At 39.0% G+C, this 13,276-nt stretch overlaps 2 protein-coding genes across 2 annotated transcripts in view; both read right to left on the bottom strand.

Annotated features, from left to right (window-relative positions):
• Positions 1-822, bottom strand: part of ttc28 (tetratricopeptide repeat domain 28) — a 317,167-nt gene extending 316,345 nt beyond the window's left edge. Inside the window, exon 1 of the mRNA XM_081354984.1 lies at positions 568-822. Within this exon, the coding sequence (XP_081211110.1) occupies positions 568-597 (30 nt within the window). The 5' untranslated portion in view covers positions 598-822. The remainder of the gene's footprint in view (positions 1-567) is intronic.
• A 502-nt stretch (positions 823-1,324) lies between these two features.
• On the bottom strand, positions 1,325-8,339 carry pla2g3 (phospholipase A2 group III; the record flags this gene model as incomplete). Its single annotated transcript, XM_081353955.1, has 7 exons — positions 1,325-2,339; positions 2,870-2,995; positions 3,178-3,307; positions 3,403-3,707; positions 5,856-5,990; positions 6,178-6,310; positions 7,811-8,339. The coding sequence occupies 7 exons, from the start codon at positions 8,337-8,339 to the stop codon at positions 2,126-2,128; spliced, it is 1,572 nt and encodes a 523-aa protein (XP_081210081.1). The 3' UTR covers positions 1,325-2,125.
• Between the last annotated feature and the right edge of the window lie 4,937 nt (positions 8,340-13,276).

The following is a 13,276-nucleotide window of genomic DNA, read 5'->3' as shown; positions in this document are numbered from 1 at the left end:
GACAGATGAACACATGCAGGGCTTTAACCTACAACCTTTGGGTTACCAGCCCAGATATTTCACTATTAATCTGACTATGGCTCTTCACAAAGTGCCTGATGCCTGTAATGATTATTGACTGACTGTAACTTTTGATATCTTCTAGTCTGAGATGAAATTTCAGAACACCGGCATTATGAAAGTGTTAGTCTTTGCAATCGAGTTTAACAAAAAAATAAAATAAAAAATTATGCACTGACAATTTAGTCCATTTAACCACTTCATGCAAACACACTGTAACTCTATTAGCAACAACAACAATGACATGTTACTCAACCACAATGTAAAGTTACATAATAACCCTGTAGAACTAAAAAGAGTGCTGGAAAGAATCTAACACACTGATTCGCATGTCAAATTTGACTGTTTTTAGTAGCCTACTGTGGCTTTGCTACTGCACTCTGTGGCACGCCAACAGGAAAGCCTGTCTTAATGAAAATATACCGCAATAATAAATCCAGTTTTGCTTCACATTGTTACACAACACAATCAAGTCTCACATTTCACACTAGATGAACGTTTATTTACCTTTTCGCGTCTTGCTCCTTGTTTCTCCATCCTGTCCTACTTTAATATCCAACTGTATCAAACTTTAATCCCATCATACTTCACACGAAACGAATCCATGAGAAAAAACATCGGCTCAAAAGTTTTCAGATTCAGATTGTGTGTTGATGCACAAATCGGCTCGTGCACAGCGCTTGCAGAAACACTCAGTTGCTCTTCAGAAAACAGTTATTCCAGAGGAAAGTTCGCCATGTTTTTCTTCTCTCTCTCCTCCCGGTAGAGGCGGTTCAGATGGTTTCAGTAGTTCAGGGCTTCAGTTACTATTTATGACATCAGACGGGAGTTGAGTTACCTACTGCGACTAGTTAGGCCCAAATTACAGTGCATTTCACTGACTGGAGCATCTTTCATAACTTTTAGTCTTACGTGTGACAAAATATTTTCAAACTATCACCATATTTTCAAACTAGAAACATTGACTGACCAAGATTATTCATTTAGGCTACTATAGCTCATCTATTGCTATCTACTCAAATGCCCTATAGATTGCGAATTATTATTATTATTTTTATTTACAAAAAAATAATATTAGGCTAACATCATCAATACCATGGTGCAGTGATGGTATCAGCTGTACGTTTGACAGCCTACAGTGGTACTGAATTTATAGCCTACATGTAGGCCTACCATACTTAACCAACAAACAATAAATAAATAGGCTAAATACAATTAACATGATCAAAGTCCCTCTTGATTGAAAAAAATATCAGACTCATATAAAGATGTTTTTTTATTAAAGTTCATTTACATGTTATTTACAAATGTACATACATTTGCAACACTGGCTTGTTGCATTAATTCACAATCACATATAGTGCAAATATTCGGTAGAGTCCGAAACATCGTAAATTCTCAAGAGTGATGATTTGTCGGCGCATGCGCAATTGCATGCTGCTCTGCCTGACGTGAAAGAGCGGGAATTGCACCTCAGGAGGAAAATATAACGGAAAACAGATTTTGAGGTATGCAAATAATTTTGGGATGTCCAATACTGCTGTATAAAGTTTGCCTGGGTTTGAATTTAAACTTATAAAAACTTTTAAATTTAAGTTTATCTCTGGATTGTGGAGTAAACTTGAATGGAAGCTCTATGCTAGCTCGTCAATTGTAAAAAATAGTTATAAAAGAAAACTGAATTTTTTTAAGATGCATCATTTCATCAAAGTATTTGGCTGAATATCCATTTCAGATAATTACAATGAAGACAGATACCACAATTTTGCTTTAAATGCACATAATTCCTTGCTAGCAAAAATAATTTGTACCATATTACCCCATAACGAGGTAACTGTAACACTCTGACCTATTATATTAGGCTAAAACGTAATATTATAACCCTGTGTTTCTCAATAGGCTATACATATATTCGCAGTAGCCTACTATTTTAGCACAAATTCTATATACCAATAGTTTTTGCAGGTTGTGAGTTAAGAAGAAAAAAGTTTCCCCCCACACACTCGTACATAAGCTCTGTTTCATAAAAGCATTTATATTTATATTGCTTTCACTTTGCAAGCCTTTATGACCGTTTTCGTTGAGGATCTCGTGGTCTCTGCAGTTTAGTGTGCATCCTGATGCATTTCTTATATAATCTGACTGGGGAGTCTTTTCTCTTCGAGCGGTTGAGGTTCACCCTCTTGAGTTTGCGTCTGAAGTCCACAAGATGTCGCCCACCTGCCATGTCTTTCCTCCAGTGTTGGATGAGCTGTGCTTCTGCTGGATGGGTTGAGCAACTAAATAAAAGAGACACCACAAAGATTGGTTTTTGTTTAATGGTTTCCACCTCAGAAGAACTCAGATTCATTGCATTAACTGTCCATTCTTTGCATTAGTATTTGCAGTATACATTATACTTTGTTTAGTAGATATATTCTCATTCACAGTGCCTTGCACCACATATTTACTGTAAATGGATAATTCATCCAAAAAAGAAAATTCTGTCAAGTTGTTACCTGTATGCATTTCTTTTTTTGGCTGAACACAAAAGAAGATATTTTGAAGAATGTTGGTAACCAAATAGTTAATGGCCCCATAGACTTCCATTTGTAAAAAAAAAAATGCTATGAAAGTCATCTTTTTGGTTACCAACATTCTTTGAAATATCTTTCATTCATACAGGTTTGGGAAAACTTGCAGGTGAGTAAATGATGATGGAATTTTCATTATTTGGTGAACTATCCCTTTAAGAAAAAATTACCCTGCATCAACCAACTTTTGAGTTGCTAGCCCAGATATATTTAATCATAACGTCTGTAGTACCAACCTTTTTCCATTGATACAGTTCTCAGACTGCGGTAGGGTGAAACAGGATTGTGACACAAAGTCCATCAACAGAGAATGCACAGGGTCAGTTTCATCCAGTTCTTTGGACAAGATCTTTTGGACAAACCTGTGAAAGAAAGCAACAGATTAGCCCAAAACCAGCCTAAATATCCTGCTGCTTAAAACCGATTAGTCAGCTAGTCATGCAACCAATAAACTGTATTTTTAAAATATGAGTTGTCGGGCATCCCTAGTATAAAGATGGAGTTGGCATCAGTTGTATTTGGGTGGAGATATACGTGCATTCACCTGGCAGTGCAGTTACAGTGATAAAGGGTTCTCCGGTCAGGGTTTCGTAGGCCGAACTTCTCTTGTAAAGCAGGGATCTGTAGATGGCAGGAATCCAGGTCCCTGTAGAGGTCGCACATCTCCAACTTGCCTATAAAGCCAAAAAGAAAAAGAAAATTAAGCTTTTCCAAGATTCTCAACTTGGTTTATTCACAACAGATCTAATGCAAGTAATTTTTAGCTCACCTTGATGTGGCCTGTCTGGTTTATTTTGGGGGAATGTTGTGGTTAGTGCGTGTGTTGGGACTACGGAAGCTTCAGATTTCCGGGACAGCAGTGTTGTAGCAGATGGCCGTGGTGATGTCGAAACTGAATCTTTGGATTGTATGATAGGAGATTCTTCCATGTTTTTGGTGACCTGGTTTTGTCCTAAAGTGATTGCTTGATTGAAACTCATTTCCAGAGTCTCCATGTCTTGTTCAGGGAGTGTGTCGGTGTAGTTTGCTGCATCTTTGACCACGGCGTATTGAGTAAGTTCTGAACTGACACACCTGCCAATGATGAGGGGAAATTTTTTTTCTGTAACTGTGTAACATTATGTGCTTAGAGATTATGTACAAATCACAGTGAAGTGCCAAGATTTCCCAGCAAACCGCTACCAAAGTTCAATAGGTTTTTGCTTGTTTTGTGTCTGCCAGTAAAAAATGTGACTTTGTATTTTGACCTAAAATTGTCATTATTGAATAAAATAAATAAATTAATGCTTCTATTCAGGGCTGTCATGATTCCTCGATTCAATTCATGTCCTCAGTCTTAAAAAAATTCCTGGATTGCAATTTACCCGTGTTGATTAACCGGTAAAATATCAGAATGGATGACAGTCCATGTAGCGCATTATTAGACCCTTTTCTACGGCTGCATGATGTATTAAAGTCCCCCTGTAGTCAATTATTGTATCCCTTAAAACTCATCTTTAATCACCAAAATGACATATTTAAACGTTTTTTCCTTGGATTCTTTTTTTCGTGCCTTAAAATAGCTTGAATGTAACTCGACACCCTTGCTTCATTTAGTATACGGGGTTCTATGAATATGCAAATAAACCCCACCTCCACTCACTCACTCAGCTCAGAGATCCACTGGTTGACGATCACACGTTGATCTGATTGGTTACAAGGTAGTTTGTGATGTCAGAAACACCAGCGATTTCAAAGCGTGTTTTTGAGACTGTCTTTGGTTCACTGCAGTTTTAAAGGGGTAGTTCACCCAAAAATGTACACTCCCTGAAGTCATCCTAGGTGTGTATGACATTCTTCTTTCAGACAAATACAGTCGGAGTTATATTAAAAAATGCCCTGGCTCTTCCAAGCTTTATAATGGGAGTGAATGGGCACCATTTTTTTTAAGTCTATACAAGTGCATCATATCCATCATAGAAGTGTCCCAAACAGCTCCGAGGGGTTAATAAAGGCCTTCTGAAGTGAAGCGATGTGTTGGTGTAAGAAAAATATCCATATTTAAAACTTTATCGACTAAAATAACTAGTAGACGGACATTTTTTAATATAACTCCGATTGTATTGGTCTGAAAGAATAATGTCATATACACCTAGGATGGCTTCAGGGTGAGTAAATCATGGGCTAATTTTAATTTTTAGGTGAACTATCCCTTTAAAGCAGGGTTCGGCCACTGTCCTGCACAGTTTAGCTCCAACCCTGATCAAACACACTTAGCTGTGAGTTTCTAGTGATCCTGAAGACATTGATTAGCTTGCTCAGGTGTGTTTGATCAGTGTTGGAGCTAAACTCTGCAGGACAGCAGCCCTCCAGGACCGAGTCTGAGGAACCCTGCTTTAAAGGGATATTTCACCGCTGGTAAGATGAATGTGTATTTAAATTGGGTCATTTATGTAGTTGAAATGTGAAATTATTTTAGAAGTTGGTGCCTTCTAGACTGAGAAAAGCCAGAAAATGTATTTTTGGCTCATGTGGATTAAAAACAACAACTCCCAGAATGCACTTGCTTCGCTGCCCTACGAGGACACGCCCAAGCCACGCCTACCGGTTACAGAGGGCAGTATCGGGAGAAATGATACAGCTAGGCTACTAGTCGACTCGAAACTGAAAAGACGGCGTTTTATCGTGGGATCCCCCTATGGGCGGGTTGAAGACATGCGGGACGAGCTCCTCCTACTGGCTGGAGTCTCTCGCCTCTGGACAAAAAAGCCTCTGATGACGATAAATGACGATTTTCGGAGGTTTTCTTCCAGACACACAATACAGAAATCTCTCGTCTCAGGGGGACATGAGGGAGGGAAGCACGGCCATTCGAAAATACTAGTGGGTTTCTACTGATACAAAGCTTAAAGCTAATCGGTGAAGTATCCCTTTAAGGCGAAAATACTCAGCAATAGTGTCGATTTATGAATTTGCACATGGTTTGTCTTAAAGCTTATTAAAAACACCACATATACATATAAACAACATTAAAAGCTTGATTTTCACCACAGGGGGACTATAAAATATTTTCGTACTGACCCCAAACGTTTGAACGGTAGTGTACAAACAAGTCACTCTAATGTGCCAAATCACTTTCAGTGTTAAAGGTCTTGTTTTACCTTTATCATTGTGTTTGTTTTCTGAAAAGTGAGAATGTTGTGCAACAGAAAAGAGCTGAGTCCAATGAAACCAAATACATACCTGCCCCACCATGTCCTCTCGGCACACTGCATCCGATGGGCGAACTCAAAGCAGCGCATCTTGAGCACGTTGAAGTATCCATATCCCACAAGGTTGGACATGGTATCGTTAACTCCCAGGAGACAGCGGCGGAACCTGAATGGATATCACAAGACCTGATTACAGTGTTATGAGATACAGTAATCCAAGACGCTTGCTCAGTTACTCTCTGGTTGTGTTGGACATGTCTCATGTTACACAACAGAATACTATAGGATGAATGTTCAATGCTGGCAGGTAGGACGCTCACTTTTCCCGCTCTAATGAATAAAGTAAGACATACCTGTTGTCACAATCGCAGTGTGATAAAGTGAAGATATTTGTGTTGAAGACACCGTGGTTGTACGAAAAAGAGCCGATGGTGTCTTTACAGTGGTCATGTTCTCTGCAGCATTTATCGGTATTTTGAAAGACACCTGCAAAGACAAGAAAACAGGTAAAGATGTTTAATTTATTTATTTTTTATTCTTTGTTGTACAGCGGGATCCACATGTCTGAGAATGCTAGTGAAAAGCTTCTATTTTTTATTTGATCTAATTTAATACAAAACTTTCGTAAACTTAAAGGGTAACTCTTGCCAAAATTGAACCTAGTCTAGGGTCTTTTTGTTAATCTACCCGAGGCAAACTCATGTAAAAGCATAATTAGGATGGAAACGCCACTTTTAAGATTGACCGTATTTTCGTTTTAGGTCAAAATGCCTTTTGAATGGGAGTGCTTGGGGCACGACTATGATAGCATCAAAAAACACTAAGAAGGCTCGACACAACTTGAAACTGTGCTGGAAGTGTCACCAGGGGCTCTACACATGAACTCCATCATTGACTACATTGTTTGTGTACACAGAGTTTACTATAAGAAAGGTTTTGTACGACTCGCTTTATCAGTGTTTCTGGTGGCTGGAATTTTGTCAGTCAAAAATAGTCGATCTTCGAATGCAACGTAACATGAAGAGAGTAAAGATGGAAAGCTCCTAAAGCTTGTTTCCATATAAATTCACGGATATTTTTTTATCTAAGTTATCATGTTTTTCATCGAAATTACAAGTTCATGACATTTCCTCATATGGCGTCAGTTCATTACGTTGCATTCGGAGATCGACTACTTTTGACTGGCAAAATTCCAGCCACCGGAAACACTAACTGATAAAGTGAGTCGTACAAAACCTTTCTTTTTAGTAAACTTTGTGTACACAATGTAGTCAATGCTGAAGTTCATGTGTAGAGCCGCTGGTGACACTTCCAGCAAAGTTTCATGTTGTGTCGTGCCTTCTTAGTGTTTTAAAAATTTTGATGCTATCATAGAAGTGCCCCATGCACTCCCATTCAAAAGGCATTTTGACCTAAAACGAAAATACTGTCAATCTTAAAAGTGGCGTTTCCATTCTAATTATGCTTTTACACGAAAGTTTGACTCGGGTAGATTAACTAGAAGAGCCTAGGTTCAGTTTTGGTGAGAGTTACCCTTTAAATAAAAGTAATATGAATAAATGGACATGAATTTGATGTCTTAAAAAAAACAATTCTTCAATTTATTGTATGTAGTGATGGGTCATTCATGAACATGGTCGTTCATTGCGTCTGTCACGTGACAAATGAATGAAAGACTCGGAAGTTGAAGTAATTATTTATGTTCCAATGCTCAAATCAATTAGTAACCATAGTGACAAACAGGGAGAGAACAGAGAACTGGCCTAATTAACAGACGAGAGGATGAACAAAGAAAATGAACAGAAAAAGAGATCAAAACACAAACTGAAAACATGACAAAAATGTTGTGTGCTTCAATGAAGCATGACATTTTCAATGTCATCTCAGACCTTTGGATCCTACTGTATATTTATATACACATTATTATTAATATTTATCATTTTAATTGAACTTTTTCATTTAAATGTATATAAATATCCTACTAACCCAGGTCAGTGAAGCCAGCAGCCTCATTTCCCGAGCCACACCACAGGGTCCCTGGAATCATCCATGCTCTCTTTGAGCGGCGCAGCGGCGGTGTGTCCCGGTACACAGATCCGTCATCAGCTTCAACACTCATCAGGTCTCTGGCCCTCCGGACGGATGCTGTAAACTCCTCCGTGATCCCAGCAGCCTCGCAGGAGCCGTCAGGTTCAGTCAGCTCACTGATGTCGAAGCGTGCATCGAGACTCTCTGAGAAAGAGCCGTCTTCCCGACACCTGGACAGGTAACTCTCAATAACAGACTGCTCATCACTTGTGATGCAGCTGAAAAGGCTGTTGTTTTTGTTCCAGATGCTGTTATACAAGAGAAGAGATGTCTGAGTCCTCCGCAGAAATGCATACTGTGTTCTTCCAGCTGAAGTGGATCTGCTCCAAACACAGTAAGTGCTGCTTTTAAAGCTGTCTGCACTGAAACAACTATGAGACAGCATGAAGAGGCACACAGCTGCCTGGAAAAGGTGGTTGCTTTGCATTTTTTATGGCAAACAGAATAACTGTACCACAATTTTGTGTATTTTTAAGTCAGATTTGTGCATGAATGAATGAACAGCCAGAGGTGCTGCTGGGTAACTGGGTTTTTAACCCCTCAGCTCTGTCAGAGAGCGCGTCTCAACCCCTCCTTATTTATACTCCCATCCGCATGTGAGATTATCCCTGTATTGTGGCCACATCAGAACAGACGGGGTGGGATGACACAAGGGGGTGTGTCTTTGGTAAACAGACTTGGAAGCACAGATGTCTACACACACATATACATATAAGATGTAAATTAGATCGTAAACCCTCCCCACTTCCTGAGTTCAGGAGTATAGTTATCTCTCCGGGATGATCACTATCATTTTTTATTAGTGTCAACAATGCCCTCAGCAGTAAACATTTAATATCGTATTAGTCATAATATATGATTCTTTACAACATGACAAAAAGATTCAAACTCCACGTAGGAGGAGAAAGAAACATCCGATCCAAAACTATTACATTTGTGTGTTCAGATTACATTAGGTCAGCATTTCTATTCTGTGCATTGCTATATTAAAATTTTGTGCTAAAGTGCTTATTTATCTAGTGTGCACAATAAATTTGATGAATATTTATTATCAGACACAAACCATATTTCAAATGTATTTATTTGCTTATTTATATATGCAAAAATTTTGTTTTGTCCCTAAAACAGACCTTATTTAGCTGGATTTTTCTTTTCTTGCATAATAACAGCACATATTTGCAATTTGCATATTTTTTTGCATATTAACTGACAAACAGCACCGGACGTAGTGTCTCTTACAGTCAGTGTCTTTCTCTCTGTGAAACTTCACCTGTCAAAACAAAGAAAATTTGTGTTTCAAATTTTTCCTTCTGGTGACTTAAAGTCCAGAATATTTCATGTGTCGCAACACATTAAAAAAAAATATTTTCGCTGATTACCCACATTGATAAGTCATTTTTTCCCCCGCTGATTACCCACAATGATAAGTCGTTATAAAGCACAAAAGTTGTGCCCAATATTCTCTTCAGTTGATGGTCTGCATGCCTTTGATTTGAAATGCTCATGTCAGAAAGGTTCAGATTATCATTGCATTTTAAATCATATACTATCTTCCAGTTTCTAACAAAGTTACCAGCCAACTGGCCGATTTATATGCCTGCCAAAGTCAATTCTGGGCATTTTGCGCTTGGCAAGTGTTCATTTTGAACCCATTTACACAACTTCAGGAGGCTGCAGTGTTTACATGAGGATGCAAAGGTCATGCGGGTTTGTTGTACGTGTCCACCGGCACTGATTGGCGCAGACCTCGCCTGACTCGCACAAAGTTTCTACCCAGTCACCATTGGATGCGGTCCTAATCAGTTAACCATTACAGCTCTTTTATTGGTGGTATTTCCACCGGCAAATGCAATTCTAACATCCGTCAAATGAGGAAAAACATAAACTTGAGGAAACTACAAAATTACAAGATTGCAATCAAATGAGAGGCTAACAAACGTTTTCTTTCAACTATTACTTTACTAAAAGGTAGAATGCTCTCAGAGGAATACTTGAACTGACTGTTAGCTCAATTTGGAATAATTGCAATTACGCCATTACAGTCAAAACCCCGGTGAGTGCTTTTTTTCTTTCTTTGGTACAGGGTAATGGATATTCATTCAAAACAGCCTTAAGAAAGACACATGGAAAATAGACTCATTCTGGATTCGGGAAATTAGTTAGCATAATATGTTGAGTGGGGTTCAGCCAATTTTCCTTCATTTTAATGTTATTGAAAGTGATGTGTGTTATTTCTGCACCACAAACAAGAATTGAAAAAATATATAGTTTACCAACAGGTTAAACAAGCACTCCCCTCGTCTGCCATTGGTCAGATAAACAGATAGCCCCGCCCCAATCTCACACTGTTGGTGGACTCAGTGTTGCCGTATCAACCAGCCAAGAGGCTCAAACAAACAGAACAATGTTTTGATAGCAGGGTTTGACATTAATGTCAGCAGGGCTTGACATTAACACCCACCAACCAGCCAAATGCGGGTGTATTTCAGCAGTGGCGTGTCACTCCTACTGGCCATTTTGGCGGGTTGAATTTATATATTTTCAATTGTAGTCTTTTTAAAAGGCATCTGAAATAATAAACTTATTTAAAAATATATATACATTTTTCAATACTGAAATATGTGAAACGCTTACAACACTAATTTTCCGCAAAATAGACACACGATACCAGCTCTCTCTCTCATCTCTCCGTCAGCGAGTGACACACAAACCCGCCTCTCTTCACTCACTCATTTCATTTGCTCCGGATGAATATTGTTGGTGTTAAAGGGCTTGAATTTCAGCGTCGGATTGGACGTTGCGCATCAATTTACTCAATCCCGCAGATTTTGTCCTCACACCCAAAGTATGTTCACATAAAGCCGTCTCTCAGCACTAAATTGAGTGCTTTTTCGCTGCTTATTGCTCTTGAACAGTCAAATGCACACAAAATATGTCAAAATGCCAGTCTTGGCGAGTATTCACATAAAGAGTTGAGAAAGAAAACGCATGTGTAACAGTACACTCACCTAAAGGATTATTAGGAACACCATACTAATACTGTGTTTGACCCCCTTTCGCCTTCAGAACTGCCTTAATTCTACATGGCATTGATTCAACAGGGTGCTGAAAGCATTCTTTAGAAATATTGGCCCATATTGACAGGATAGCATCTTGCAGTTAATGGAGATTTGTGGGATGCACATCCAGGGCACGAAGCTCCCGTTCCACTACATCCCAAAGATGCTCTATTGGGTTGAGATCTGGTGACTGTGGGGGCCATTTTAGTACAGTGAACTCATTGTCATGTTCAAGAAACCAATTTGAAATGATTCGAGCTTTGTGACATGGTGCATTATCCGGCTGGAAGTAGCCATCAGAGGATGGGTACATGGTGGTCATAAAGGGATGGACATGGTCAGAAACAATGCTCAGGTAGGCCGTGGCATTTAAACGATGCCCAATTGGCACTAAGGGGCCTAAAGTGTGGCAAGAAAACATCCCCCACACCATTACACCACCACCACCAGCCTGCACAGTGGTAACAAGGCATGATGGATCCATGTTCTCATTCTGTTTACGCCAAATTCTGACTCTACCATCTGAATGTCTCAACAGAAATCGAGACTCATCAGACCAGGCAACATTTTTCCAGTCTTCAACTGTCCAATTGTGGTGAGCTTGTGCAAATTGTAGCCTCTTTTTCCTATTTGTAGTGGAGATGAGTGGTACCGGTGGTCTTCTGCTGTTGTAGCCCATCCGCCTCAAGGTTGTGCGTGTTGTGGCTTCACAAATGCTTTGCTGCATACCTCGGTTGTAACGAGTGGTTATTTCAGTCAAAGTTGCTCTTCTATCAGCTTGAATCAGTCGGCCCATTCTCCTCTGACCTCTAGCATCAACAAGGCATACTGGATGTTTTTCCCTTTTCACACCATTCTTTGTAAACCCTAGAAATGGGAAAATCCCAGTAACTGAGCAGATTGTGAAATACTCAGACCGGCCCGTCTGGCACCAACAACCATGCCACGCTCAAAATTGCTTAAATCACCTTTCTTTCCCATTCTGACATTCAGTTTGGAGTTCAGGAGATTGTCTTGACCAGGACCACACCCCTAAATGCATTGAAGCAACTGCCATGTGATTGGTTGATTAGATAATTGCATTAATGAGAAATTGAACAGGTGTTCCTAATAATCCTTTAGGTGAGTGTATAATGGATCCGTGCATCAGGTCTTAAAGTGACAGTAGCCTAATATACCTGCTGCCAAATTATGAGATAATATTAAAAATATCTATATGGCAGGTTTTTCTCATGTTATCTCATGGCCAGTGAAAAGTGGGCTAGTAACTTTGGAAAACCACTAGCAACAGTGGCTGGTGAGCAAAAAAGTTAGTCAAGCCCTGGTAGTCAGTGGGAAAATCAACCTACTTAATAAAAAAGTTCTTTGTCATAGAAAACACCTTTAAATAAAGTGCTGCAGTGATGGCATGTTTTTGTCAGCCAATTTGAAAGTTAGCGTCGCCCTGGTTTCCTCTAAAAAAAAATAATAATAACAGGATTTTTCCATTGGCTTTTGGATTATTGCAGAAAAGAAGCTCTGTGACCAAAAAATTAACATGACTTTTATGATTTGCGATGCCTGAATACAATAGCCAGAGGTAAAAAAAAAATAAAAAAAAATAAAAACTTGTTACCCACTTGTTAGCAACAACCTTTAACAAGACAAGTAAATCACAAGGCTGTATTACTGATGTATTTTATGACATAGAATAAAATGTGAAAATATCTTGAACTTGTTCACTGCAGACCTTATTTAAGACATTTAACCAAAAACCCGTTCAAAAAACCCATTGCATTCAGGACAATGAAACCGGACAATGAAACCCGACAATGAAACAAAAATACATCACCCCTGCAGAACTCGAATAAGTATAATAAGAAAAATATAACACCACCCATCCAACTTTGGACTTCCATAAGTCATTATTTTTGCTATTCCTTTTGGTGCAACTATGAAATCAACAAACTATTCTAAATGAATATCTAAATGAAGATGCATTTAGGCTCTAATAAAAATAGAGGGCTTTTTTTATCAAAGAGATTTTTTTTTGTCACGCCTGGTGCGGCTTTACAGGAACATTGGGTTAATCTATTGCATAATGATGTAAGTAAACATGACGGCAGTAGATTAAAGACCCAGGGACGTTTAAGTCCTCGTCACTGTTCGAAGGTCAAAGCTTTGGAAATTATTTAAAAGAATATGACCTTGACTTTTAGCCTACAAACATCAGACACAATACCAAAACCCCCAGACTTCACATGCCACCTCGTACCAGAGACTACTAGAGTTCACCTGACAGCTGTAGAAATATACATACGCAGTT

Source organism: Scardinius erythrophthalmus (genome assembly GCF_964197995.2).
Source record: "Scardinius erythrophthalmus genome assembly, chromosome: 23".
NCBI classification, from domain to species: domain Eukaryota; kingdom Metazoa; phylum Chordata; class Actinopteri; order Cypriniformes; family Leuciscidae; genus Scardinius; species Scardinius erythrophthalmus.
This window is presented reverse-complemented; position numbering and strand designations above follow the sequence as displayed.